This window comes from Thalassophryne amazonica, chromosome 1 (genome assembly GCF_902500255.1).
Source record: "Thalassophryne amazonica chromosome 1, fThaAma1.1, whole genome shotgun sequence".
In the NCBI taxonomy this organism is placed as follows: Eukaryota; Metazoa; Chordata; class Actinopteri; order Batrachoidiformes; family Batrachoididae; genus Thalassophryne; species Thalassophryne amazonica.
The window spans coordinates 68,000,902-68,026,794 of NC_047103.1; the positions used below are offsets into that span (position 1 = coordinate 68,000,902).

At 40.5% G+C, this 25,893-nt stretch overlaps 1 protein-coding gene across 2 annotated transcripts in view; it reads left to right on the plus strand.

Annotated features, from left to right (window-relative positions):
• Window positions 1–25,893, plus strand: part of LOC117511416 (guanine nucleotide exchange factor VAV3-like) — a 397,959-nt gene that overhangs the window by 305,825 nt on the left and 66,241 nt on the right. For both annotated transcript variants that reach the window (XM_034171445.1, XM_034171451.1), the window contains exons 21-25: window positions 1,726–1,791; window positions 2,457–2,491; window positions 4,237–4,353; window positions 12,373–12,460; window positions 13,107–13,236. In XM_034171445.1, the coding sequence (XP_034027336.1) occupies window positions 1,726–1,791; window positions 2,457–2,491; window positions 4,237–4,353; window positions 12,373–12,460; window positions 13,107–13,236 (436 nt within the window). The remainder of the gene's footprint in view (window positions 1–1,725; window positions 1,792–2,456; window positions 2,492–4,236; window positions 4,354–12,372; window positions 12,461–13,106; window positions 13,237–25,893) is intronic.

A 25,893-nucleotide genomic window follows, 5' to 3' on the forward strand; every position in this document is an offset into this window, starting at 1 on the left:
ATGTATCTGTGTACAGTTAGAGAATTGTTGAACTTTGGGATTGTTAAATAAATTTCAAGCCTTATTTAACTACAAAAGGTAGGTAAATGCACAGGATGCAAACATTCTGTTCACCTGTAGATAGTGATGAAAAATTGTAATATTTAAACCTTACAGATGTGAACTGTTTAAAACAAGTGCATCGCCTGCACTAACCTACGAAGCCCTGAGCAAAGATTGATAACCTTACCATTGACATGTGACAGTTTCTGCATATGTACAGCTTATGACCGCTGCTTTTTTGATCCCAAAATCAGTAGGCTTCTTTGGGCCATCATGTCTAATACGCATACCAAGTTTGGCAATAATCAGACAATTAGTAAAGACGTTATTGGCCTCAAGATTTTCACAAAGTACACAAGGTCCAATAATCAATAGTTTCTTGGGGTAACTATACATAATGCATATACCAAGATTGGTGCCAATCAGGCCAGGACAAGTGAAGTTATCTTGCACAAAAGGGGAATGTTGTGTGGCTGACTGGCAGGCTGAGAAATAAAAGATATGAGGGAGCATTTTTTGGGCTTCAAAGCTCAAAATGGAGTGTCTTTTTAATCAATACCCACTTACAAAGACGGCTTCAACCTATAGATTCCAGACTCAGTGAGAAGGAGAAACTGCATTCCAGCCTCCACCGGAAACTGGTTTATTCAAAGCCAGTTTAGTAAGTAAGTACGTAATTAAAGTTTAGTTATACAGCACCTTTCACAGATACCAATCCCAAAGTGCTTTACAGAGTGCAGTAAAATAGATACAAACAAAGGCATAAAATACAACAAAGTTACAACAGCAAAATAAAAACAAAAAAGTAGTGCCACTAATTAAAAGCTTGTTTAAATAAAAGTCTCTTAAGCTGCTTTTTAAAGGAATCAACAGAGTCGGCCACAATGAGAGATGGGGGCAGGGCGTTCCACAGCCTGGGGGCTACTGCTTGAAACGACAGGTCCCCATGAGTTTTAAACTGGGTCTTAGGGACCTTCAGAAGGTTCTGGCCCAAGGACCGGAGAGAACGGCCAGAGGAATAGGGGGTTAATAGGTCTGTGATGTATTGGGGGGCCTGTCCATTAAAAGCTCTAAAAGTCAAGACTAAAATTTTAAAATCAATTCTGAACTTCACAGGTAGCCAATGTAAAGAAGATAAAACCGGTGTGATGTGTGCCCTTCTGTTAGTTCCTGTTAAAAGCCTTGCTGCAGCATTCTGCACCAACTGGAGACGAGGGACTGCAGATTTGTTAAAACAAGTAAAAAGAGAGTTACAACAATCTAAATGAGATGAAATAAAAGCATGAATGATCATCTCCAGATCAGTTGCTCTCAATTTAGAAATAGTTCTCAAATGATAAAAGCAGTTTTTAACCAGATGTCTTGAATGGCTGTCCAGAGACATAGACTGGTCCGACAGAACACCAAGGTTTCTGAGACAGGACTGAGAAGAAGAGCCCAGAAAACCAAGGTGTTGTTTGATTACAAGTTTCCTCTGTTGATAAATCACAGCAGTGACCTGAAACAGTGGTCACCATGGGAGGAATAAGGAACTCCTCTTTTCTCTCTTCCTTCCAGCCATTACTTCAACAACAGTTAACTAGGGCTGTAAATCCACCCTGCTCTGTGTTGCGAACTAATTGTTCCTGAATTATGGAGACAGAGTCAGCCAGATGTAACGCAATTATCTCTGTATGGTTTCAGGGCAGAATCCTGTCGACGAAAGAGGTTGGCTTCTTTCCAAGCGATGCCGTGAAGCCTTGCCCATGTGTGAGTAGCATTTCCTTCTACTCCTTTGCTACTTTAGCTCGTCTGTGGCACTTCATGTTTTGGTTACTAGTTTCTCAGCATAAGGACGGCTGAGGCAGGAGGTGAGGTTGTGTCGAAAGAAACATTTCAAACGTGGCTATAAAGGTGGTTTACGGTCTCATTTGCTTTATCAATATGAAGCACTGAACAAAATTGTGTCTGTGTAAAGCACAACAGATATTTCATACATTGCACTCTAAATTGGAAAGCTATGCTCACTGACTGGACGATGTATCAGTTGGCTTTTTTCCCCGTGTCCTTATATAAATTTCTGCACTCGATTGTCATGTTCAATTTGATAAAATGAAATTCAAACTCTGTCCAGCTGCTTCAGCAATATAAGCGCTGCAGCAGATGATAAACTATGATCATGTCTCCACCGTTGTAAAGATAAGAAGAACATTAGGCTGTTTTATTGGGGTTGCACAGTATAAAACAACATATTTTCAAGTACAAAATGTCAGATTGTAAACGGTGCCATGCAGCGCTGGTGCAAGTACTTTAAGAGAGTGAGACAACAGAATGTTTTCCTTTCAGAGAAAGTTAATTATTAAGTCAAAGAGGTACTGGATGTACAAAACCCAGACAGCTAAGTCAACATGTTTTCCATTTTGCTTTTTTTCCAGGTACCCAAGCCTGTTGATTACTCATCTCAACCTTGGTATGTTCACATAACAGTGTTGTGCAAAACACACCAACATATCATTATATACTTATACAATACATAAGATTATTTCAGCCGTTATTTATAATGTAGTTGAAGGATGGTGACAGATACACTTGGATTGAAAATACTGGATTATTTCAACACACTTACTGACTAATAATAATATAACAAGAAAACAACTCAAACTTATTTATTTATTTATTTCATTTATTTAAAAGAAAAAAACAAAAAAAAAACAAATTCCTTGACAGCTGATCCATGTGTGTTTGGAGTCATGCCCCAATTATAGTGATTGATACACCGGACTGCTGTAGCATTATCTAAAATGACAACCCTAAACCAGAAAAGGCTGAGATTGTATGTAAAATGTAAAAGACTAAATGATTAAATAAATTAAACCTCGGTAATTCTTACATGTACTTTAATTTTTATTTCATTGCTGACAGTGTGATATAAGACATTTCATGTTTCATCTGGTCAACTTCATTTGTTAATATACACCATCCTTGTGCGGTGAGCCTATGTATCTCACGCATACTTCAGAGGAGATTTGCATTCATTATTATCATTAAAACAGCAAGCATACACACCTTTGTTAATATATTGTATTTTATGGACGATATGATGCACCCAACTGTCAATAAATGCATCACGAAGAGGGGAAAAGTTGCATCGACTTATAAGTCACGTTTATTTTTGAAACATGATTCAACTGTTTAATGCAAAAGGAGGCAAAATGAATTTAATCAACTCTTTATTTCTTAAGTAACATCACATTAGCAAGCAGAAGCTAACAAGCCAATGTTATTGCAAGTTCCTTCAGCTTCTTACATTTTTTTCCCTACAATCGGGGTTGCCACAGCAGATCTGAGATTGATCTGTATGTTATTGTTAATTAATGTTTTTGTTGTTGTTTTTACAGTTATTGTACAAGGCAAAATAACAAAAACAATAACCTCAGAGTGACCTGATTCTTTTCACCACTGAACAGATGAAAATATTAGGATTGCAGGGATGCACAAGCCACTTCAATGCAGAGAGTTAAACTTGTGCACATTTACCTCACAAAATATGAATAAACTTAAATAAAATAAAAGGTTTGCCATCCTCCTCTGTTTTGGCTGTCCTGCAAAGCGTAAACAAGTTGAGTGCAGAGTAGTGGCTCATTTTCTAAGATCCAGCTCCTCCTCCTCATTCAGATCAGTGTAGCGGAGCAGCGTTCAGTTGTCAAGCCTGTCAATCATGCCATCTTGTGGCTGTAGATAATAGTATAGGATATTTATGATCACTTCTAAATATAAGTCATATGAACAGCCCAACAGGTTTAAAAAGGAAAATACCATTGACAAACTGTGTTGCAAATTGCTGTGTGTACTAATATTTACTCAGCCTGCTTATTATTTTTTATTTCACAATTTTTGTTGGATGTGGGAGATATGAAAATTTGAGACTTGTGTTGCAAATTGATCAACACAATTAGTTTTTATGATTTAGTTTTATTTATTACTTTTATTTATTTTTTGTTATTCCACATCTGACACAACCAAATGAAACGTGTCCTTTTCTCCATACTTCTGCTTCTGTAAAATACAAATACTATGGTAATAAAGTGTTAAAAGAAGAAGAAAAAAGATGCAGAAACACAACTAAGTAACCTGATTATAAAAATTTGTTTGAGTTTAGAGTAATATATTTTCTTGCTTTCCTTTAAAATATTTTCCTTTTGTCTGTTTTTGCAGGTTTGCCGGTCCCATGGAAAGGCTTCAAGCGGAGGCAGAACTCCTCAACAGGGTCAACAGCACCTACCTGGTCCGTCACCGCAGCAGAGAGTACACCGAGTATGCCATCAGCATCAAGTATGCCATCTGTTTTTATGAAGTCATTTATTAAATACTTAAATATTAAATTCAGATATAAGTGCCACTGCCATTTAAAGTAACGTACATGATTAAATCAATCAAAACTCAACAGTCTGTATCATGGTAGAGTATATGCTATTTTAGAATACAGTGTTTGCATTTATTACGAAGGAATTTCAGCCAGATCAATCGATCAGATCAGATCGATAGACGGATCGGTGCAGCGTCTGCAGTGATGCGGTCGCTGTATCGGACCGTTGTGGTGAAGAGAGCTGAGTAGGGGGGCAAAGCTCTCGATTTACCGAGCGATCTACGTTCCGATCCTCACCTATGGTCATGAGATTTGGCTCATGACCGAAAGAACGAGATCGCGAGTTCAAGTGGCCGAAATGAGTTTCCTCCGTAGGGTGGCTGGGCGCTCCCTTAGAGATAGGGTGAAGAGCTCGGTCACTCGGGAGGAGCTGGGAGTCGAGCCGCTGCTCCTCCATGTCGAAAGGAGTCAGTTGAGGTGGCTCGGGCATCTTTTCCGGATGCCCCCTGGACGCCTCGCTGGAGAGGTGTTCCGGGCACGTCCCACTGGGAGGAGGCCCCGGGGAAGACCCAGGACATGCTGGAGGGACTACATCTCTCGGCTGGCTTGGGAACGCCTTGGGGTTCCCCGGAGGAGCTGGAGGAGGTGTGTGTGGATCGGGAGGTCTGGGCGGCTTTGCTTGAGCTGCTGCCCCCGCGACCCGACTCCGGATAAAGCGGAAGAAAATGGATGGATGGATGGATGGAATTTCAGCCATTTTTATCCATATGTCCTCTATTTTTAGAGGTCATGAATAATTGGACAAATTATCCATATTGCAACGTCTGTCTGATATACCATCACTTGTACAGCTTTATGGTAGACAGGCACAGAGAAGGATTTTCTTAAAAAGAAAACATTACTATTAAAATTTTTAGCTTCACTTGCCAGAAGGCACATTGGAGACTTGAGCCTTCTGTATTATTCGTTATGTGCATGAAAACAAAAGTAGCTTGTTGCTGCATAACACACAAATGTAGTATGTAACACAGCACAATTATATACTCAAACAATGGCTAAAAGGACAAAAATAAATAACGCAATGCTAATATACCCTCAGCTGTATGAGCATTGTGTTCTTTTACAATTTACAGTTGTTTTATTAAAATCCTATTGTCTTATGTACAATTTGTACATGTTCAGATCAAATCATCATTTGTTCATGGTGTGCAAATCAAGGAATATTTGTAGATCACCCTCTGTGCATTTGCAGGTATTAATGAGACAAATTTAACTCCATAGAAAGTAAGATTTGAGTTAGCAGAAGTTAGCATGCATGCTAACATCAACAAAATGTCTTGTAAATGACTGCAGAGGTGTTATCAAATCCCAAAAACAGCGTTTTCAGTTTTAGAAGTGTTTATTTCTCACTACCTTTTTCATAATATATGACACAGAGGTCATATTTACGCACAAATGAAATGGAGTTTTGCAGCTAGCTACCAGCCTGTGATGTCACCATGCTAACTCCCGTGAAATGTAAAGTAAGTTCAGTGGTGTTATTGGGTTCCAAAAATCGCATTTTAGTTTTAGAAGTGCTTATTTCTCAACAGTGTTGCCAATTCCTCAGTAAGAAAAGTAGCTTTTGGCTGTCCTAAAAGTTGCCAGAAGTCCCTAAATGATGTCATCATCTAATTTGTATATTATTTGCATAGAATGATGTTGTCACAGATGCTGTAGGGAAAAAAAAACATTGTGGGAGAGATCATTGAATACATTATCAACATTTTAATATTGCTTGGTAAATTCCATATTCATAAATGTAGAGTATTGAAAAGGAATTTACACAGACTTCTGGCTGAATTTGAACAATATATTTGAGAAATATATATGCAGTATTAAGCTTATAGACAGACAAGAAAACAGACAGACAAAAAAGCGAGTAAAAACACCTTAATAATATTGAACTACAAGTAAATTTAATTGTTGGTTTGTTTGTTTATTTTGCCATTAAAATTGGCTATCATTTCTCAACATAACTTCTCAAGGTCAGGGATCCTCAAAGTCGTGAGACTAATTAGTCATAGTGGAGCAAACGAACTGAGTAGGCTGAGCGAGTCCAAGTCAGGTTTGTCATTTGATGCAGGAAAAGCCACGGAGGCTTTGAAAGCGGAGGATTGTAGATATCCCTCTGCTCAGTACTTTGCAATAGGGCTCTGTGGCTTTGCAGCAGTAGCGGAGGTGGGGAGACCCGCTGCCGCTTGGTGAGAACAGAGACTAGATCTGAGTCACCAAACACCAGAAAAGTCTCCAGTGACGCAAGGAAAAGTAGCTAAATTTGTCGCTAGCCGCTTTTGAGAAAATAAGTCGTCAAGAGGGTTTGGAAAGTCGCTAGATATGTGAGAAAGTTGCCAAGTTGGCAACGCTGTTTCTCACTAGCTTTTACATAATACATATGAAAAACATCCATATAAACACACAAAACGAAGCGGTTTTGAAAAGACCAGCCACTGACATCACGGTGCAGCTCGACTCTGATTGGCTGTCACCCCCGCCACTCAAAAACAAAACTGAATAGACTGAAACAGAATGTGACTTTTTAACTTCTTAAAATACCTCTTAAAATAGGTCAAGGTTAGCCATTTTTGAACTTGTCCAAGGTCTGTGTCCCAAGAATGTTCCATATGAATTTGACGCCTCCGGCAGTAATAGAGCTGGACTAATAAGTGGGGACATCAAAAACAAACACTTTAAGTGTATATATGAACTGAAGGACAAATTGTGGACTTGTCTTATATCCAGGAGATGACAGTCAGTTTGTATCTTTCTTCACTTTAACATGACAGTCTCTCTGCAGCTGATACATTCATCAGATGTCGAAGCCAAACCACAGTATTGACTAGATGTAGCTCCCGGCTAAACTGCACAATCTGACAGAACGATTTATAGCTTCTTGTAGGGGTGATGTTCTTTTCCTCTGTGGTCGTGTCTGTGGTTAACCACACTGAAGTGTATAACTGACCAAAACAGAAATCATGGCGCAGACTACCATTTGATTTCTCTGTGGATATTTAATAAAGATGTGAAATGAAATCCTGAAGGTTTATATGAATTAACATTACAGTGGATATTGAGTCTATACAACGTTGGACCTTAACAAAGTTTTTGTTTCTTTATGCCAAATAAAATGAAAGAATAATGGGTTCTCTGTTTTAAAGTTTCTAAAAAGGTTCCCTTCAAACTAAAAAGAAATCTCTTCCACATGATATATGTTAAATACAAATGTCAAAACCAAAATATTGGGTTGCATATGTAATGGCACTATTTACTATAAGTAAATCAGCACTTGTACTCCCAGTTTTCTTTCGACAAGTTAGGTTGATGGATACATGAACATTTCCAAGTCACTGAATGTGTCTTGGACTTTGTTTACAAGCCAATACTCACTAATACTCAGCTGAGGTCTCCCACCTATTGTACTGATACTTCATGGTGGCAAATTAAATAAGCATTGACGGATGCATGAGGTCCATTTCAATGGTCCCCCTATTTCATGGTGGGAGGCAGTGAAAAATGAGTGGGAAAAGGCTAAATAATACAGGAAAGAACAGTTTTTCATTATTTTTTAGGCACAGCCTGTCAACAGAGCTGGGATGAATGACTTGCTACAGGTGTTCAATGCAAATTTAGGCTTTAGAAGAGAAATTTGGTGCAGAGAAGGCAAAATATACCCAAAAAGTTCTATTTTTTTCATCCATTTTCATGTTTAACCTTCACCCAGATGTAAAAAGCCAAATGTAGTATGTTAAAGGGAGTCAGGTGCATGATTTGCTATAGATGTTCAATACAAGCGTAAGCTCGAGAATTGATATTTGTTGAGAAAAATTTGTATTTTGGGGTGAGACGGTGGGTGTCTTTGTTGGCCATTATGTCAGATGACCTTGGAAATCTGGGTCAAGGTCATATGTGTAGACATCACATTTGTGTCCATTTACAATATGATACAGGTCTGTAATGTCTCAGAAAGGGGCACCAAGGAAATTTAGGGCTCTCAAAATGTGACACATGCACGTACGCAGGGAGTCCATTTCAGTGTTCCCCTTACTTTGTGGCGGGGGACAATGAAGAAGAACAAATAGTGCGTTACTATATGGTGACTCAGCCTGGACTAGGCACTTCTCAAAATCTGAGTAACTGCAAAAAGACTAGTGAGGGAAGCCACCAAGACATCAATGACAAGTGTGAAGGAGTTATTGGCTTCTGTGGCTATGACTGGAGAGACTGTGGATCAAGCAGATTGTGTTACATTACCAGTGATGCAGCGTCATGGTGGAGTGGCACAGAGGACTCTCAGAAAGGTAGCAGATCAAATCAAAGCTAGAGTCTCCTATGTGCCTTCTGAAAAGCTGTAGCTCAATTTTCAAGTCTTCTTTTTAAGAAACTCCTTCTTGTTACCACTCGGTTAAACTAGTAACACAAAATACAAAAGTTTCACCGTTCTCAATTTTTGCAATCACAGCCACAGAAGCCTGTAACTATTTCAGAGTTGTGATGAGTACCTTGGAGACTTTCCTCACTAGTACCCCCGCCATGGTCACTCTGTTTTAGAGAGCTGCCTACTCCAACCAGATTTACCATGCAGTACCATGCTGTTTGTATTCATGAATGGTGGGAATGAAGTCCAAAACATATTCAGTGACTTGGAAGAGTTCATCTATCCCTCCCCTGACTTGTCTAATGACAACTGGCTGTAAAAGTTTACTTGTTTTTATACTAACGGTTTTATTTACTTATGCAACCCATTATCTTGAATTTGATGCTTTTGTTTAAATTTATATCCTGTTGTAGAGATTTGTTTACACACACACACACACACACACACACACACACACACACACACACACACACACACACACACACACACACACACACACACACACACACACACACACACACACACACACACACACACACACTCATCTTCAACCACTTATCTAAGATCAGGTCATTGGGGGGTTGGAGCCTATCCCAGCAGTCATAGGTGCGGTACACGCTGAACAGGATGCCAGTTTGTCACAGGGCCACATATAGTCAAACAAACACATTCACACGTGCACGAACACCTACAGACTATTTAAAGTGTTCAATCCACTGAACCTGCATGGCTTTGGATGTGGGAGGGAACCCACACAAACACGGCAAGAACACGCATACTCCACACAGAAAGGGCACTGGTGGGAATCGATCCCATGACCTTCTTGCTGTGAGGCAGCAGTGCTAACCATTAAGCCACCGTGCTGCCCCACAAACATACATATTTTAATTTAAATTAAAAATAATGAGAAAGAACCTGTGCCACATGACCGAATGTCTATAAATACAGTACCTCTTAGCTATTGGCTGAAGTGTGGACTCTAATGGGCACTGCTGTGGATTGCATTACATTTACTTATTTATACACAAGTATTCACAGTGGTACAATATTAATTAGTGATCTTTTTCAGAGTTATTAGGGAATCATTCATTGCTCTGTTGATTTGAATATGAAAACAACCATTTTCAAACATTTACATGTTAATAGAGCAGTAAATTACTTCCCAAACACTCACATCACGCTCTCCTTTAGTTCATTTTAAAATGAAACCTAGCAAGAAAGAAAAAAACCTTGATTTTTTTTTGTTCATCATGAAGATATTTTGTGGTTGCGCTGTTGCTGGTTCAAAGTATAATGTAATGATAATTTTGGCCCTACAAATGTTTGGAAGTCACCTCGATGCTGAAATTAAAGTTGTTAAAGCACAAGTACAGGCGGCAACAAGAGTCCAACAGTCCCCAGACCGTCCCTAAACTGGAATGTTTTTCTCCACAAAGAGCCAGCAGCCTTCTCTGTGATCAACAAACATTCCTTTCAACTTAATTTGTGTTTTTTTTTTTTTTTTTTTTCCATATTTTTTTCTGGAAAAAAAAACAAAAAACGCTTTCAACGCCTTCAACTTTTTTATTAATTGGCTGTGTACACAGAAACACGGTGCTTGGAAATGAGTAGAAATGGACTCTAACACCTTTCAAGGCTATTAAAACCTCACCATGAAAGAGAGAAGCCACATATAAAGAGACGTAACTGTGAGAGCAAGATTTTAAAAGTATTCCTGTCAAAGTTCTCTTCCTTAGTCACATTTCCTCAGAGAGGAGATGGCACAATATTTTTGAAGGATGTGTCCAAACAGTTGTCCTGACATCTCTGAGGCTTGTATGTGCAAATACTGTGCTTCCCAAAGGCAGTGGCGGCTTTTTTTTATTGTTGTTATGGAGCCATAATCTGAAAGTGAAAAGATTTCCTTGCAGGATTTCTGACAGAGGACTGAAAATAATGATCAGAAAAGTTATCTTAGAGCCAAGGACCACTTCAGATAAACCTGGAATTAGCAGGTGCAATTATTAAAAAAAAAAAAAAAAAAAAGCAATAAGTAATGTATTCAACCGGCATGGCCTGTATGCACGCTCGCCACACACGACTCCATTGCTGAATAAAAAACATGTTGAAGCTTGTTTAAAGTTTGCTGCGCCAAATTTAGACAAGCCTGTTAAATACTGGGAGAATGTTGTCTGCTCAGATGAGACCAAAATTGAACTCTTTGGATGCCATAATACACACCATAATTGGTACTGCACATCACCCCAAACACACCATATTAACAGTGAAGTTTGTTGGTGGGAACATCATGGTGTAAGGCTGTTTTTCAGCATATGGCAATGGAACACTTCATAGAACTGATGGAAGGATCAATGGAAAAATGTACATTCTTTGTAAAAAAAATCTGCTTCCATCTTCCAGGATGATGAAGATGAATTGAGGGTGGACATTTCAGCAAGACAATGATCCAAAACACACAGACAAGGAAACTCTCAGTTGGTTTCAGAGAATGAAAATAAAGCTGCTGGAATGGCCGAGTCAGTCAGCTGACTTGAATCCAATAGAAAAACTCTGGAAAGAAGTAAAGATCAGAGCTCATAGAAGAGGTAAACAGAACCTTCAAGATTTGAAGACTGTTTTTGTGGGAGATTGGGCCAAAATCACACTTGAGCAATCAATGCATGCAACTATTTTTTCCATACAGGAGGCGTCTTGTAAGAAGCATTAAATACATTTTAGTAAGCATGTTCAATACTTTTTTCCCTCTGTCATTCCATTTTATCACACATAACTTTATTTCTGTACTTATTGGTTTTGCTTTCTTTGCATATATAGATTATGTGGGTTGTTACCGACATCCAGTGAAAATTTCAAGTCAATAGGACCTTTGGAAATCTATTTACTAAAAAACATAGTGACATATTCAATACTTATGTAATCCACTGTGTATAGTGGTTAGCACTATCTCATTCTCACAACAAGAAGGTACAAGGTTCAAGTCCACCAGTGCCCAGTACGTTTCTTTGTGGAGTTTGTGAGTTCTCACTGTGTTTGCTTGGGTTTCTTCCAGTGGATATTCAACCATAAAAAGCAAACCAATAGTAAAGAAGAAAACAATAACAAGCTGCAACAGTCAGAGGGTTACTGCTGTATTTTTGGAATTGTTAAAAACAAAAAACAAAAAAACCTTTTGTGCCCCAAAGAGTCATCACCCGCTTTGAATGCTTTTACAAGATGGCTGGTGCACCTACTTTTTCCAACTCGGTAGCTGGTAAATATATTTTCTAGATCTTACAGGATCACATTTACAGTAATAACCTGCCTGTGAATAAGTGAAATCTAGGACTCTAACCATGAATGCATTTCTGTCCCAGTCGCACTTTTAACGCTAACACAAGTAGTTGTTTGAGGGCAGCAGTTACAGACATTCACATTTTCTTCTGACCACTCATCATTCACATGTCAGCAACCCCTAAGACTCCATGCATTAGAGCGATGGCTGAGCTCTCTACGGGGGCCAGGGGCCAGCCACCAATCGATGCTGGTGATCAGAGAAGGAAATTACACTCATAACTTATTCAATTGCCCACAGGTACAACAACGACGTGAAGCACATAAAGATCCTGACCAAGGAGGGCTGCTTCTACATCGCAGAGAACAAGAAGTTCAGGAGCATATTAGTGAGTCTGGGTTTTTTTTTTTTTGGTCTGTTTTTAAATTCCAACACTGCAATTCATAAATAAATCAGTGTGCACACTTAATGAAGTGTCAGAGCCTGAGTTTTATTTAGGCTCTGTACAAAAATAACTGTGATTAGATGTGTGTTTATACTGGCCCAAGGGCTTCAGCATTACAGATAAGTCCAGTGAGTAAATGGCATTTTTATGTATATGTGAGAAATATTTATGTACCTGTGTATTAAAAACCTGCACACTTTTGAAAGAATATTAGTATGGTCAAAGAATTTTGATAAATTCAAATCTTTTTATGGTGGTGGCATTAAATGGCCTCTGTAGTTAACTTTTAAAACATGCTGTATTGTGTTTGACTGAGCACTGGTGACCTTGGAATAGCAATACAATGATATCGCACAAGCAGACTGATTATTTGTCAGATGTGCAAGTGATGCAGATGTTTACTAAATAAGAGCCATAACAGCTAGAAAAAAGTATTTGTGAATGTAATTTCATGGGTTTACAACAAAAGTGGGACACCACAGTAAATACAAATGTGTGTGTGTGTGTGTGTGTGTGTGTGTGTGTGTGTGTGTGTGTGTGTGTGTGTGTGTGTGTGTGTGTGTGTGTGTGTGTGTGAACCCCCGTCCAGGAGCTGATTGAGTACTACAAACATCATTCACTGAGAGAAGGTTTTAGGAGTCTGGACACCACCTTACAGTTTCCTTATCGAGAACCAGAGAATGCTGCTGTGCACCGCCTGAACCGCTCAGGTGGCAACAGTGAGTAGATCTGAAAAGTCTGGAGAGAAAGACACCATGCACTTTATTCCAATTCACTTCAACTTTTAACTGCTGGGATAGGCGCCAACCAGCCCCCCCCACACACACACACACATAGACTCATGAGCCTCCTAGTTTGTAAGTTAAGAGTTTTCTTATTGTCATGTGCACAGTAAAAGCAGGCAGTTATCCCACACAATGAAATTCTTACTCTGTTGACTCTCCCTAGGAAATTTGCATGTAGAAAGTTCACATCAGATGATTTTAAAAAAGAAAACACATTGTAAACTACACTAATTGTATACACTAATTAAAGGATTTACAGTTTAGAGGATGTGCGGATGTGCATCTTATGCAGTATTGGCAATTTTGTGCAGTATTATGTAGTTTTAAGCAGAATTCCTGGAGTGCAGGAGTTGTAAGGTGCATGGATGCATAAACAGTGAACAGAGTTATTATAATACATACTTAAAGGAAGATAGTAATAATGAGGAGAACGATGACAGTGAAATAACAGTCGCTCAGGTGGTGGAGGGGTCATTGTGTAAGGGAGTTATTGAGAAGCCTAATGGTCTCTGGGTAGAAGCTTTTCACCAGTCTAGTAGTCCTGGACTTCAGACTCCTGTTGCATCTGCCTGATGGTAGGAGTGTGAAGAGTGAGTGTTGGGGGTGTGTACTGTCCCTGATGAGTTTGTGTGGCCATAGGACTCTGGTTTGGTAAATGTCCTGCAGTGAGGGGAGGGGTGCCCCAGAGATGTAATGTGAGGTCTTAATCACATGCTGGAGAGGCTTTCTGTCTTGGACTGTGCAGTTACCATACCAGACTGCCATGGCAGTGGTGAGGAGACTCTCAGTTGTACACCTGTAAATGTTGCTGGGAATTTTGGCTGACATACCAAATTTTCTCAGCCTTCTCAGAAAGTACAGTCTCTGTTGGGACTTGTTGATGATCTGTCAGGTGTTGTAAGACCAAGTGAGATCATCACTGATGTGAGTGCCGAGGAATTTGAAGGTTTACCCTCTCCACCCTTGTCTCATCAATGTATAGTAGTGTGTGCAACTCCCCACTCCTCCCTCGATCAATAACCATGTCTTTAGTCTTGTCTTTACTGAGGTAAAGATTATTGTCACGACACCAGGCTACCAGATCTGCCACCTCTCTTCTGTATGCTTTCTCAATTTCAATTCAATTTCAGTTTCAATTTATTTTCATTTATATAGTGCAAAATCACAACAGAGTTGCCTTAAGGTGCTTCACACAAGTAAGGTCTAACCTTACCAACCCCCAGAGCAGCAGTGGTAAGGAAAAACTCCCTCTGAGGAAGAAACCTCAAGCAGACCAGACTCAAAGTGGTGACCCTCTGCTTGGGCCATGCTACAGACACAAGTTACAGAACAATTCACAAAATGAATATATAAGAAATGCTGTTGCTACACAGGACAGGATGGTCTTCAGCACAAATACCACACCCATCTCTGGATGGGTCTCCACCTTAAACAGGGAGAAAAAACAGAATCAGGCATCAGAAAGACAAGAAAAACAGTATAATTCGCCAGCATTAAACAACAAGAAAAACAGGATACTAAGGTGATCGCCGGCCACTAGCCCTAAGCTTCACTAAAAGACCCAGAATTTAGGTAGAGTTGAGGCTGTGGCACGCTCCATTTCCTAATAAAATGAATTAAAAGAGTAAAAAAACGCAGAACTATACTATGCCAGTATGCGAGCCATACGAAAGGAAAAATAAGTGTGTCTTACGTCTGGACTTGAAAGTCTCCACAGATGACTGTTTTATTGACGCGGGGAGATCATTCCACAGAACAGGAGCACGATACTCTCAGACTTCTTATTCACCCTAGGGACACAAAGTAGTCCTGCAACCTGAGGACGCAAAGCCCGGGCTGGTATGTAAGCTTTAATTAGGTCACCTAGGTAGGGAGGTGCCAGGCCATGAACAATTTTATAGACTAGTAGCAGAACCTTAAAATCTGATCTCACTGGGACAGGAAGCTCGTGAAGGGATGCCAAAATGGTGAAATGTGGTGGAACTTTCTGCTTCGTGTCAAAAGTCTGGCTGCAGCATTTTGAACCAATTGGACAGCCCTAATGCTGGACTGTGATAAACCAGAAAACAGAACATTGCAGTAGTCCAATCTAGAAGAGATAAACACATGGATCAGGGTCTCAGCATCACCCATAGACAGGATGATGGGGATATCTCATCCCCACCAGTGATGAGACCAATGACTATAGTGTCATCTGCAAATTTAATGATGCTGATGTTGTTCCGGGGCCCTACACAGTCATACATGAAGAGTGTGTAGAGCAGGGGGCTTAGCAGACCCCAGACAGCCCTGGGGTGTCCCTGTGCTCTCAGTTCTTATGCTTGATGAGTAAGCGGGCAGGTATAGTAAATGACTGACTGGCTTCAACTTTTACATTAAAACAAAAAGGTCCTTTTTTCAGCTTATTAATTTGAGTAGAATGTATAATAATGGGAACAAGAACATTTTGATGCCGTTGATGGACACAAACCCTCACCTTTAATTGTTACCCGGAGCTTGATCCTGATAGCTCCTCTTTGTTTTTGATTGCCAACCTGTAGTTTTTTCCTGGGATTTTAAGGTCCTTGATCCCTGAATTCCACTGAGTGTGCATAAGAGCACCATCCGTCCATCCACGCAACATGTGTGTGTGAGTGTGAGGCATCACCATAAAGCATTCTGAGGATCTACAAGCAAAGGAAAAGCACTACAGAAACACAGTCTATTCACCATTTATCTTTGATTACTGAGCTGTGACCCTCCCTACTGACATTTGAACCTGATCACTGAGCTCTGATCCTGTTTGCTGGCATTTGATGTGCTCCTTGATCTAGAGCTGCACCAGAATTTGATGGATTCTTCATTGGTCCATGCTCCACACCTCCATCAATTTTCATGAAAATACATTCATTTATTTTTGTGAAATCCTGCTAATAATCAAACAATCAGATGAACGTGAAAATATGATGTCTTTGACAATGAATACTTTCAGTGGCAGTCAGTGCAGTAACTATTTTACTTGGAATTCATCTCAGCTGAGGTTTTACTCGTTCAGTCTTGACTTAGGGCCCATTCACGCATAGTATGAATAACTGTTTTTGAAGAGCTGCCATAATGTGAATTTCTCCTCTGTGAGATCAGTAAAATTTTATCTTATCTTATCTAACTACAAATCAGGGTGAATTATAGCTGAACAGCTTGTATGAGCGAACCACGAAGACATCAAGCTGACAGGCAGGCATGAACGACCTGCTGTGACGTTGCAGCGGGAGCATAGTGCGAGCAGCTGGGATGTGCTGCACCACATCATATCGCTGATGTGGAGAAAAATAAAATAAAAAACAGCTGTATTACTTATATCAACCCAGTGAATATCACTGGTTTGATATAAGTAATAAATAAAAGGGGACGCAATAGAGAACCTGCAATTTACAAAAGCTCTGATTACCAGATGGAAACTTTACCACTGCGCTACAGTCACTGTCTTGTAACAGGAGCATGAAATGACTAAAATCAACAAGGACATAAACATATTTTTTTTAAAAAGAGAAAAAGCGCCATAATAACTGACCAAATGGCATTTGTTATGGTGTATTTCTGCTGATACGTGACTGAAAGTGGCGTACGAGGGCTGTCAATAAAGTATAGGTCCTTTTTATTTTTTTCAAAAACTATATGGATTTCATTCATATGTTTTTACGTCAGACATGCTTGAACCCTCGTGCGCATGTGTGAGTTTTTCCACGCCTGTCAGTGACGTCATTCGCCTGTGAGCACTCCTTGTGGGAGGAGTCGTCCAGCCCCTCGTCGGAATTCCTTTGTCTGAGAAGTTGCTGAGAGACTGGCGCTTTGTTTGATCAAAAATTTTTCTAAACCTGTGAGACACATCGAAGTGGACACGGTTCGAAAAATTAAGCTGGTTTTCGGTGAAAATTTTAACAGCTGATGAGAGATTTTGAGGTGATACTGTCGCTTTAAGGACTTCCCACGGAGTGAGACGTCGTGCAGCACTCCCAGGCGCCGTCGTCAGCCTGTTTCAAGCTGAAAACCTCCACATTTCAGGCTCTATTGATCCAGGACGTCGTGAGAGAACAGAGAAGTTTCAGAAGAAGTCGGTTTCAGCATTTTATCCGGATATTCCACTGATAACCATTTGTAAAATCCAGGCGGCTTTTGATGGCTTTCAGTGGAGTGAGTATATGAGAAATTATTTAACAGCTGGACATGTTCCAACTTCAATCAATCAATCAATCAACTTTTTTCTTATATAGCGCCAAATCACAACAAACAGTTGTCCTTAAGGCTTCCAACGGAGGTGTTTTTCCTTGTGGCGGAAAAAAATCTTTAAATCATTAAAAAAATGTCCTTTAACAGTGGAATATCCGGATAAAATGCTGAAACCGACTTCTTCTGAAACTTCTCTGTTCTCTCACGATGTCCTGGATCAATAGAGCCTGAAATGTGGAGGTTTTCAGCTTGAAACAGGCTGACGATGGCGCCTGGGAGTGCGGCACGACGTCTCGCTCCGTGGGAAGTCCTTAAAGCGACAGTATCACCTCAAAATCTCTCATCAGCCGTTAAAATTTTCACTGAAAACCAGCTTAATTTTTCGAAACGTGTCCACTTCGATGTGTCTCACAGGTTTAGAAAAAATTTTGATCAAACAAAGCGCCAGTCTCTCAGCAACTTGTCAGACAAAGGAATTCAGACGAGGTGCTGGACGACTCCTCCCACAAGGAATGCTCACAGGCGAATGACATCACCGACAGGCGTGGAAAAACTCACGCATGCGCACGAGGGTTCAAGCATGTCTGACGTAAAAACATATGAATGAAATCCATATAGTTTTTGAAAAAAATAAAAAGGACCTATATTTTATTGACAGACCTCGTATTTGTCGCACTGTTGGTTTGTCATATTGTCCTGCGGTGTGCCTCTCACAGGACACCCGTGTCGGGCCAGACGCGCGCATGTCCTGTCAGACAGATGTGAAATTCAGATTGCCTGCTGTGTGTCCACATGAACTGACGGTCCTTTTCAGCTGGGACAGCCTGTCAATGTGCATGCTGTGCACGCTCTCCAGCCCGTTGCAAAAGCGATATATGTTTTTATGTGTTTCCACGTGACGACAGCAAGCACACACACGTGCGTGTCTGTCAAACCACGGTACGTGTTCAGGTCCAGGACCAAAGATATCAACAGCTGCTGCTTCAGTGCACAGACCAAGGTGTCACTCTGATCAGATGAGAGGCTCCTCGCCTGCGGGGTAGCACGCGAACCACATGTACACCATGAGTTGGGGGAGTGGGGGAAGTGCACGAAACACGCACAGGTGTTGTTGGGGGAGCTGGCACTCTGGCATGCCACATGTGTACTTGGCAACTTCACAGTCGTGGGAGCACTTAGACAAATTTCACCACCAGCTCAAAGTGATCGTCTGCTGACTGTTTTCGTGCTAACAGCGCGAATGGCCACACATTTTCCAAGTGCCCTTTCGCCGACACTTGCCGCGAGAGGGATCGAATGAGCTCTCGCAGGGCACACTCTGTCTTTCATCCACTGGTGTGCACAAATAGTTGTCGTGACAAGTGTACGAGGCGTTGGATTTTACACGTATTGCATGCGATTCCTGCTTCATGCGCAATTCGGCCACATTCGTACGATGTGTGAAGCGGCCCTTATGTTGGTTGATATGTTCCATGAGGTTCACATTTTCCACCATCTGATCATATTTTTTCATATCTGGTCTTGCTCCAACCTGCGTGACAGCGCTCTGCAGATTTTCTATTTTCTTATGTGAAATAATTTTACAACCTTCTCCTACAGAACTTTGATCCACTCTGGAGTTGCAGCACACAGGCACACAGCCATTAAGAAACGGCAGAATTGTTGTTTAAAGTGAACCACTTTCCTGTGATTTAATTATTTTTGACTGGACTGTCAAATGGTAGTTGGAGAATCCATTAGCTGTGGTATTCGATTTGATAACACACTGGCTGAATACTAAAGACCAAATCAACTGGAGTTTCAAGGGAATGAATGTTCCCTGAAACTCTGAAACCTTAAATTAATTAACCAGATATAATGTAACAGCAAATTCACTTAATGCCCTTTATTAGCTGCTTTTCAAACTTACACTATCATCGTTTCAGTATGGCCCTTTCATGATTTATTTTTCTTGAAGGGATACTCATTTTTCATCTCTAACAGTCTAACTTCAACTCATGAAAATGTTTATGATGATCTATACATCATGGATTTCCAGTGTGTACTTTATGGACTGTTTGACTGAAATAGAGTAACTGTTTCTACATCACCTAACCTGCATGTCTTTGGAAACAGGGAGGTGATGGTCTAGTGGTTAAGTGGTGGGCTTCAGACCAGAGGAACCTCAGTTCAAAACCCAGCCAGACCGGAAAATTGCAAAGGGTCCTTTGGAAAGGGCCTTAATCCCATACTTGCTCCCGGTGTGTAGTGAGTGACATCCGTGACATCAGCACCCTGACATCAGTGTATATGGGTGGATGTGAGGCATAACTGGAAAGCGTTTTGAGCTTCTGATGCAGATAGAAAAAGCGGTATAAAAATGCAGTCCATTTACCATAGCTGCTATCAGCTTTTAAAAATATGAATACCTGGTTTTATTGGTTGTCTTGTGCCATCTCACTTTATGACAGTTATCTCAATTTAATGTGAACATGTTGCAAAACTCTGTTTTGTACTGAATAAGGGATTGCCTCTTTAAGTTTGCATGTTACATATGAGTATTCCTTAAAAGCAAGAAATGTTTTCAGCATTTATTTGATGTTACACATAAAGAAAAAAATCTGAAATGGGGGCTTCCACCAAGGCCAAGAAAACCATGGATTCTGCATTGGTGTCTGTAACATTATTGCGTGTTTGAAGTGCTTTTATGTAACACTGTAACAGATATAGATAAAATTTCACTTGCAAATTATCTACAACCCCAAATCAGAAAATGCTGGGTCAGTATGGAAAATGCAAATTAAAAAACCTGCACTGATACTTTGACTTTTATTTTATCACAGACTGTATTAACTGATTCATTTTCCATGCCTGCCTATTCCAATTAAGGGCAATGGGGGAGCCCATCCCAGCACTCATGGGGTGAGAGGTGGGGCACACCCCGAATAGGCTGCCAATCCATTGCAGGTCCACATACAGACAAACACATTCACAGTCTCACTCACACAAATGGTCAGTTTTAAAGTTTCTAATTCACCAAATGTGAATGTCCTTGGAATTCTAATCCAGTTACATTTTTCTGCAAATCTGATTGGTTCATTATGTGAGATTTCAGACCATAAAATATTGCGTAAACTGGCAAAATATTAAAACCATTTCACATTTCATGTGTTACTTCACACCCTGCCCTTGAGCGTTGCTACATAGATGTCAATAATGGTGCTGTCAGTTGAGAGAGAGAGGTTGGCAACTGCCATTAAACATGAAGGAGAAGAAGAAGAAGAACAAGAACAACAAGAAGAAGAAAAACAAACTGGCAGAGCAAGAACACCGAAATGGATTATTTTAAGATAAGCATACAAAGTAGTGATGTGGATTCTGCTCACAGAATTTCCAGTTTGGCGTGAAGACACTGTTGCCATGGTAAGCTTTGATGAGCCGACCACACCCTTTGTCTGTCTAACATTTTTACCAAACTATATTATTATGCGGACTAATGCCGCGTTCACACCGGACGACACGCGAGCGATGGCGGCGACAGGTTGCCATGTAATCCCTATGGAAGGACGCATTGTGGTGCCACAAAAGTTCAAGCCACGCAATGCGATGCAATGGATGCGAATGAAGCGACGCGAATTAAGCGATTTTGAGCGATTGGCGCATTTGTGGTGCGATATCGCGTCACATTGCCCTCCTCCCATAGTTGAAAAATCTGAACTTTTTCGTCTTGTCGCATCGCGATGACCAATCAGGGACTGGATATGTAGTGACGTGGAGATGTCTGGAGTTTATACTTGATGTGGACATGTCCTGTCTCTGACAGCCAGCCTGTGAGCAGCCTATGACTTATGTTCCTTTTGTCCTTTATTTAACACAATTATGACAGAGTTTGAGGGGAGCACGAGCAGCAGCACTGCAGCAGCGGCAGCAGCCAGTTTCTTTTTTTTCATGTGCGCGCGTGAATGAATTGTCCGTGAAGATAATTTTATTTATTAACTACACAGATGTATAATAAAACAAATGGTGACTGGTTTATAACACAATTATGACAGAGTTAGAGGGGAGAGCGAGTAGCAGCAGTGGCAGCAGCCAGTTTTTTTTCCACGTGTGCGCACGAATGAATTGTCCGTGAGATAATTTTATTAACTACACAGATGTATAATAAAACAAATGGTGACTGTTTTATAACACAATTATGACAGAGTTTGAGGGGAGAGCGAGCAGCAGCACAGCAGCAGTGGCAGCAGCCAGTTTTTTTTTCACGTGCACGCGTGAATGAATCGTCCATGAAGATTATTTTATTAACTACACAGATGTATAATAAAACAAATGGTGACTGGTTTATAACACAATTATGACAGAGTTTGAGGGGAGAACGAGCAGCAGCACAGCAGCAGTGGCAGCAGCCAGTTTTTTTTTTCACGTGCGCGCGTGAACGAATCGTCCGTGGAGATTATTTTATTAACTATACAGATGTATAATAAAACAAATGGTGACTGGTTTATAACACAGTTATGACAGAATTTGAGGGGAGCGCGAGCAGCAGCACCGCAGCAGCCAGTTTTTTTTCACGTGCGTGCGCGAATGAATCGTCCATGAAGATTATTTTATTTATTAACTTCACAGATGTATAATAAAACAAATGGTGACTGGTTTATAACACAGTTATGACAGAGTTGGAGGGGAGAGCGAGCAGCGGCAGCAGCCAGTTTTTTTTTCACGTGCGCACGTGAACTAATCATCTGTGAGATAATTTTATTAACTACACAGATGTATAATAAAACAAATGGTGTCTGAGGGGAGAGCGAGGAACTGCAGCAGCAGCCAGTTTTTTTTTTTTTAATTGTTCACATGTGTGCGCATGAACGGGATGGCAGGTCCTCAAACTGGGTCCTGGAGAGGCAGAAGTACCGCTGAAAGTGGCCGTCATCCAGACGCAGCTCTTGCAGCAAATAATGAAACCCCGAATTGGGAATGCCTCATGAGGATGTTGTGAACCCAGGGACGGTGCCGCTGGCGATGTTTGTCAGCTTTCCTCAAGAAATAGAGCACAGTAACTCGCTCTGTGTGATCAAGGCCTGCTGTGTTAACTTGACGGTGAGCGGAATGGAAGCTCCTCCTATTTGATGATGCATTGGGGTGAATTTTCACAGCAAAAGCAGAGCGACACACCGGGCAATGGTGGCGCGTCCATCGCCAGGTGAGAGACGCAAATTTGTGGCATTGCGTGTCGTGGTGTGAACGCGGCATAAGATGTAGGCTTCAGTGGTGGACACGGATCCATGCAAACATTGGAATTGGATTAGAATGGGAATAACCTCCTTGTGTCTGATGATTTGTGGACGTTAATGCTGGATACAGGAGGTGATGGTCTAGTGGTTAAGTGTTGGGCTTGAGACCATAGGATATTCGGTTCAAATCCCAGCCTCACTGAAAAATCACTAAGGGCCCTTGGGCAAGGTTCTTAATCCCCTAGTGTGTAGTGGGCACCTTGGTTGGCAGCACCCTCACATTGGGGTGAATGTGAGGCATTATTTGTAAAGCGCTTTGAGCGTCTGATGCAGATGGAAAAGCGCTATATAAATGTTTTTTAGGCACTGAAATTCTGAGAGAATCTTTGAATTGTTAAATGATATTATGTACTCTGGAGGGCAGAAATATATCCCCTCCAATCTTTCTTTGAGGAGCATTGTTTTAAAAACGTTTCAATAATTTTCTCATGCATTTGTTGACATACTAGAGATCAGACAGATCCTAGAGATCCTCTGCAAATCTTTGTTCCTCATATTCTCAGCCTTTCATGGATACTGCTTTTGTACTAAATCATAATTACTGTGATTTATGTTATGTTTTCACCGCTGTTTGTTTGTCTGTTTGTGAACAGCTTGTGATACATACATACATCGTTATGAAATTTTTTTTCAGAGGATTCAGGTCCTGATAGGCAAGAACTGATTCAGTTTTCAAGGTCAAAGGTCAAAGTCAGGAAAAATCTTGGAAAATTGGAAGATCCCTATCCTTTTACATTGAACAAATTTTCAAAAATTTCATAATTCTGTCAAAAAAGATCAAATTTCTTTCATATATGAGAGTGTTATGTAATACAGTATCTTTTATCGACTGACGTTTGATCCAAATCTGATCTGGATTACACATTTTGTGGCCATTTAAATTTAACATTGAAAACCCCATTTAATGGAGATTTTACATTATATCTTAATCTAACGTTTGCACTCTACGAGCGCAGTGCTCTACTTAAATACGTGTTTATCGTCTTTCAGACATCATCCTCTTCATGCTCATTATTACTTTCAATAAAGCCCAGTTCTCCTAGCACATTAGGGGTGTGGCCACTTTGAGTGACAGCTTGTGTGTTGACGTTTTTGTTTATTGGTTTGTTTGCTTGTGTCTTGACACTGCAGTCGGCCAGAGGCTTTGGCTGCCAGCTGCAACTACTATAAAGGCCCGTCCATTTTTGAGCTTTTTATCACAAATATCTATAATACAGATTTTTGTGTGGTTCATTGTCTGAACGGATCATATAAGATGTGTGGGCGCCATATTTGTGTCACTTCAAATTATTGTGTGACGTAATTGTGCTTGCTAACAGTGTTAGCATTTGTAGCAGCTGTCGGTAGCTTCATAACGTTAGGTTGGTAATCCACGATTAATTAATTCTTTATTGTCCACCGAGCTGGAAAATTTTCTTCGGCTCACCAGCACAAAAAAGACAACACTAAAATACAAACATCGTCATACATAAAAACATATAATAGACACAATAAAACAAAGATAAGATATAGTGAAATAAATAGGAAGTAAAATAAGATCTAGTAAGATAAATAAATGTAAAATAAGATCTAGTAAAAATAAATAAAACAGAAGTAAAGCAGTTCAGGTTTTATCTGTGGGTTGGTCACTTTGTCGAGTTCATAATGACAACAGCATTTGGTATAAAAGATTTTTTAAAAGAACCTTTGGCCAGAGGAGCTCTGGTCCTTATTTGTAATGGCCACACCAAAGCTAAACTGTTACGAGAACCACCGCTCAGCCCCCCAAAAATGTTATCATAAATACCTGAACCATTGCTATGCCTGTTGGCTGAGTTTGTCTGTAAGATTGTAACGGCATTAGCATTTGTAGCAGCTATTAATAGTTTGAGGACGTTAGGTCATTAATCCCTGATTACTGATGAAATAAGCAGGTCATAATTTTTAATGGCCACACCAAAGCAAATAGTTATGAGAATCACCACTCAGCCCCCAAAAATGATTTAATAAATACCCAAACCACGGTTAGCCTGTTAGCGAAGATGGCGTGTGTTCGGGTTTCATTCACCCTGCTCATGTCATACAGTCTCATCCATGCACCAGTTCTTTTCCCATATATGAACTACACACACACACACACACACACAGAAATACTTAAGGCGGGTATGTAGGATATTCTCGTGGGTTAAGGTAGGCTTATATTAATATGACACCCAGCACCCACTTTCTCTAAACACCAGATACAGTGACTCTGTTGAATTAAAAAAAAAGAGGAGTGGTCAAGCACAGTGCAGGTGGACTACTATCAGATAGATGGAGAACGTATTTACAACATAGACCAGGTCAAATCTGTTCTAATGTCCAGTGAAAAGTATTTCTGATATTTCGAGGTTAAACATTTAGACACATCCTACATGAGTGTGTTCCAGTTGTACGTACACCTTGCTTGTTTTACACACAACAAAACTTAATTGAAAAACAACCACTGAACAAAATAAAAGCAAATACAATACAAAGTACCTTACTACTTCACCTCAGGGAGTTTTGATGTCCACAATCCACTGGCCTGCTCTGACCTGTTTACAATAAAATGTTAATGCGCCAGAAAACCCTTTCAGTTGCATGTGTTTTCTCAATACATCACGATGTGCGCCTGATGCCTTCCATGCATACTCGGACTGATAATCTGTGATTTTGGGCATTTGCCCGGTGGGCCGCTGCACATTTTCACGTGCGTGGGCCGGCCCTCCCATATTTATAGAGATTATGGAAATACAGTGTTCTCGAACCGCGCGCTGCTGTCAACACGAGGAAAGTCCGTGATCGGTGAAGCTACAGCATTTAATCAGCGCAGCTGCAGAACCACTTCCTGAATTTGTGTCAAAATAAAAGTTCTGTTGTGTTTCATACACGGCACAGTCTTATTCTAGGTTTCAGTTTTGTTTCCGTTTGATCACACAACGGTGACTTACATCGAGCACAATGATTGACATGACCAACAGCCAATGACAATTGGAGAAGCATACAGGTTGGCCAATCAGATTGCAGGAAGAGCAGGTGGCCGCTCCTGCCCCTGCAGTGTTGCCAGATGTACGATAATTATCGTATTTGTACGATAGTTTTACCCTCTGTACGA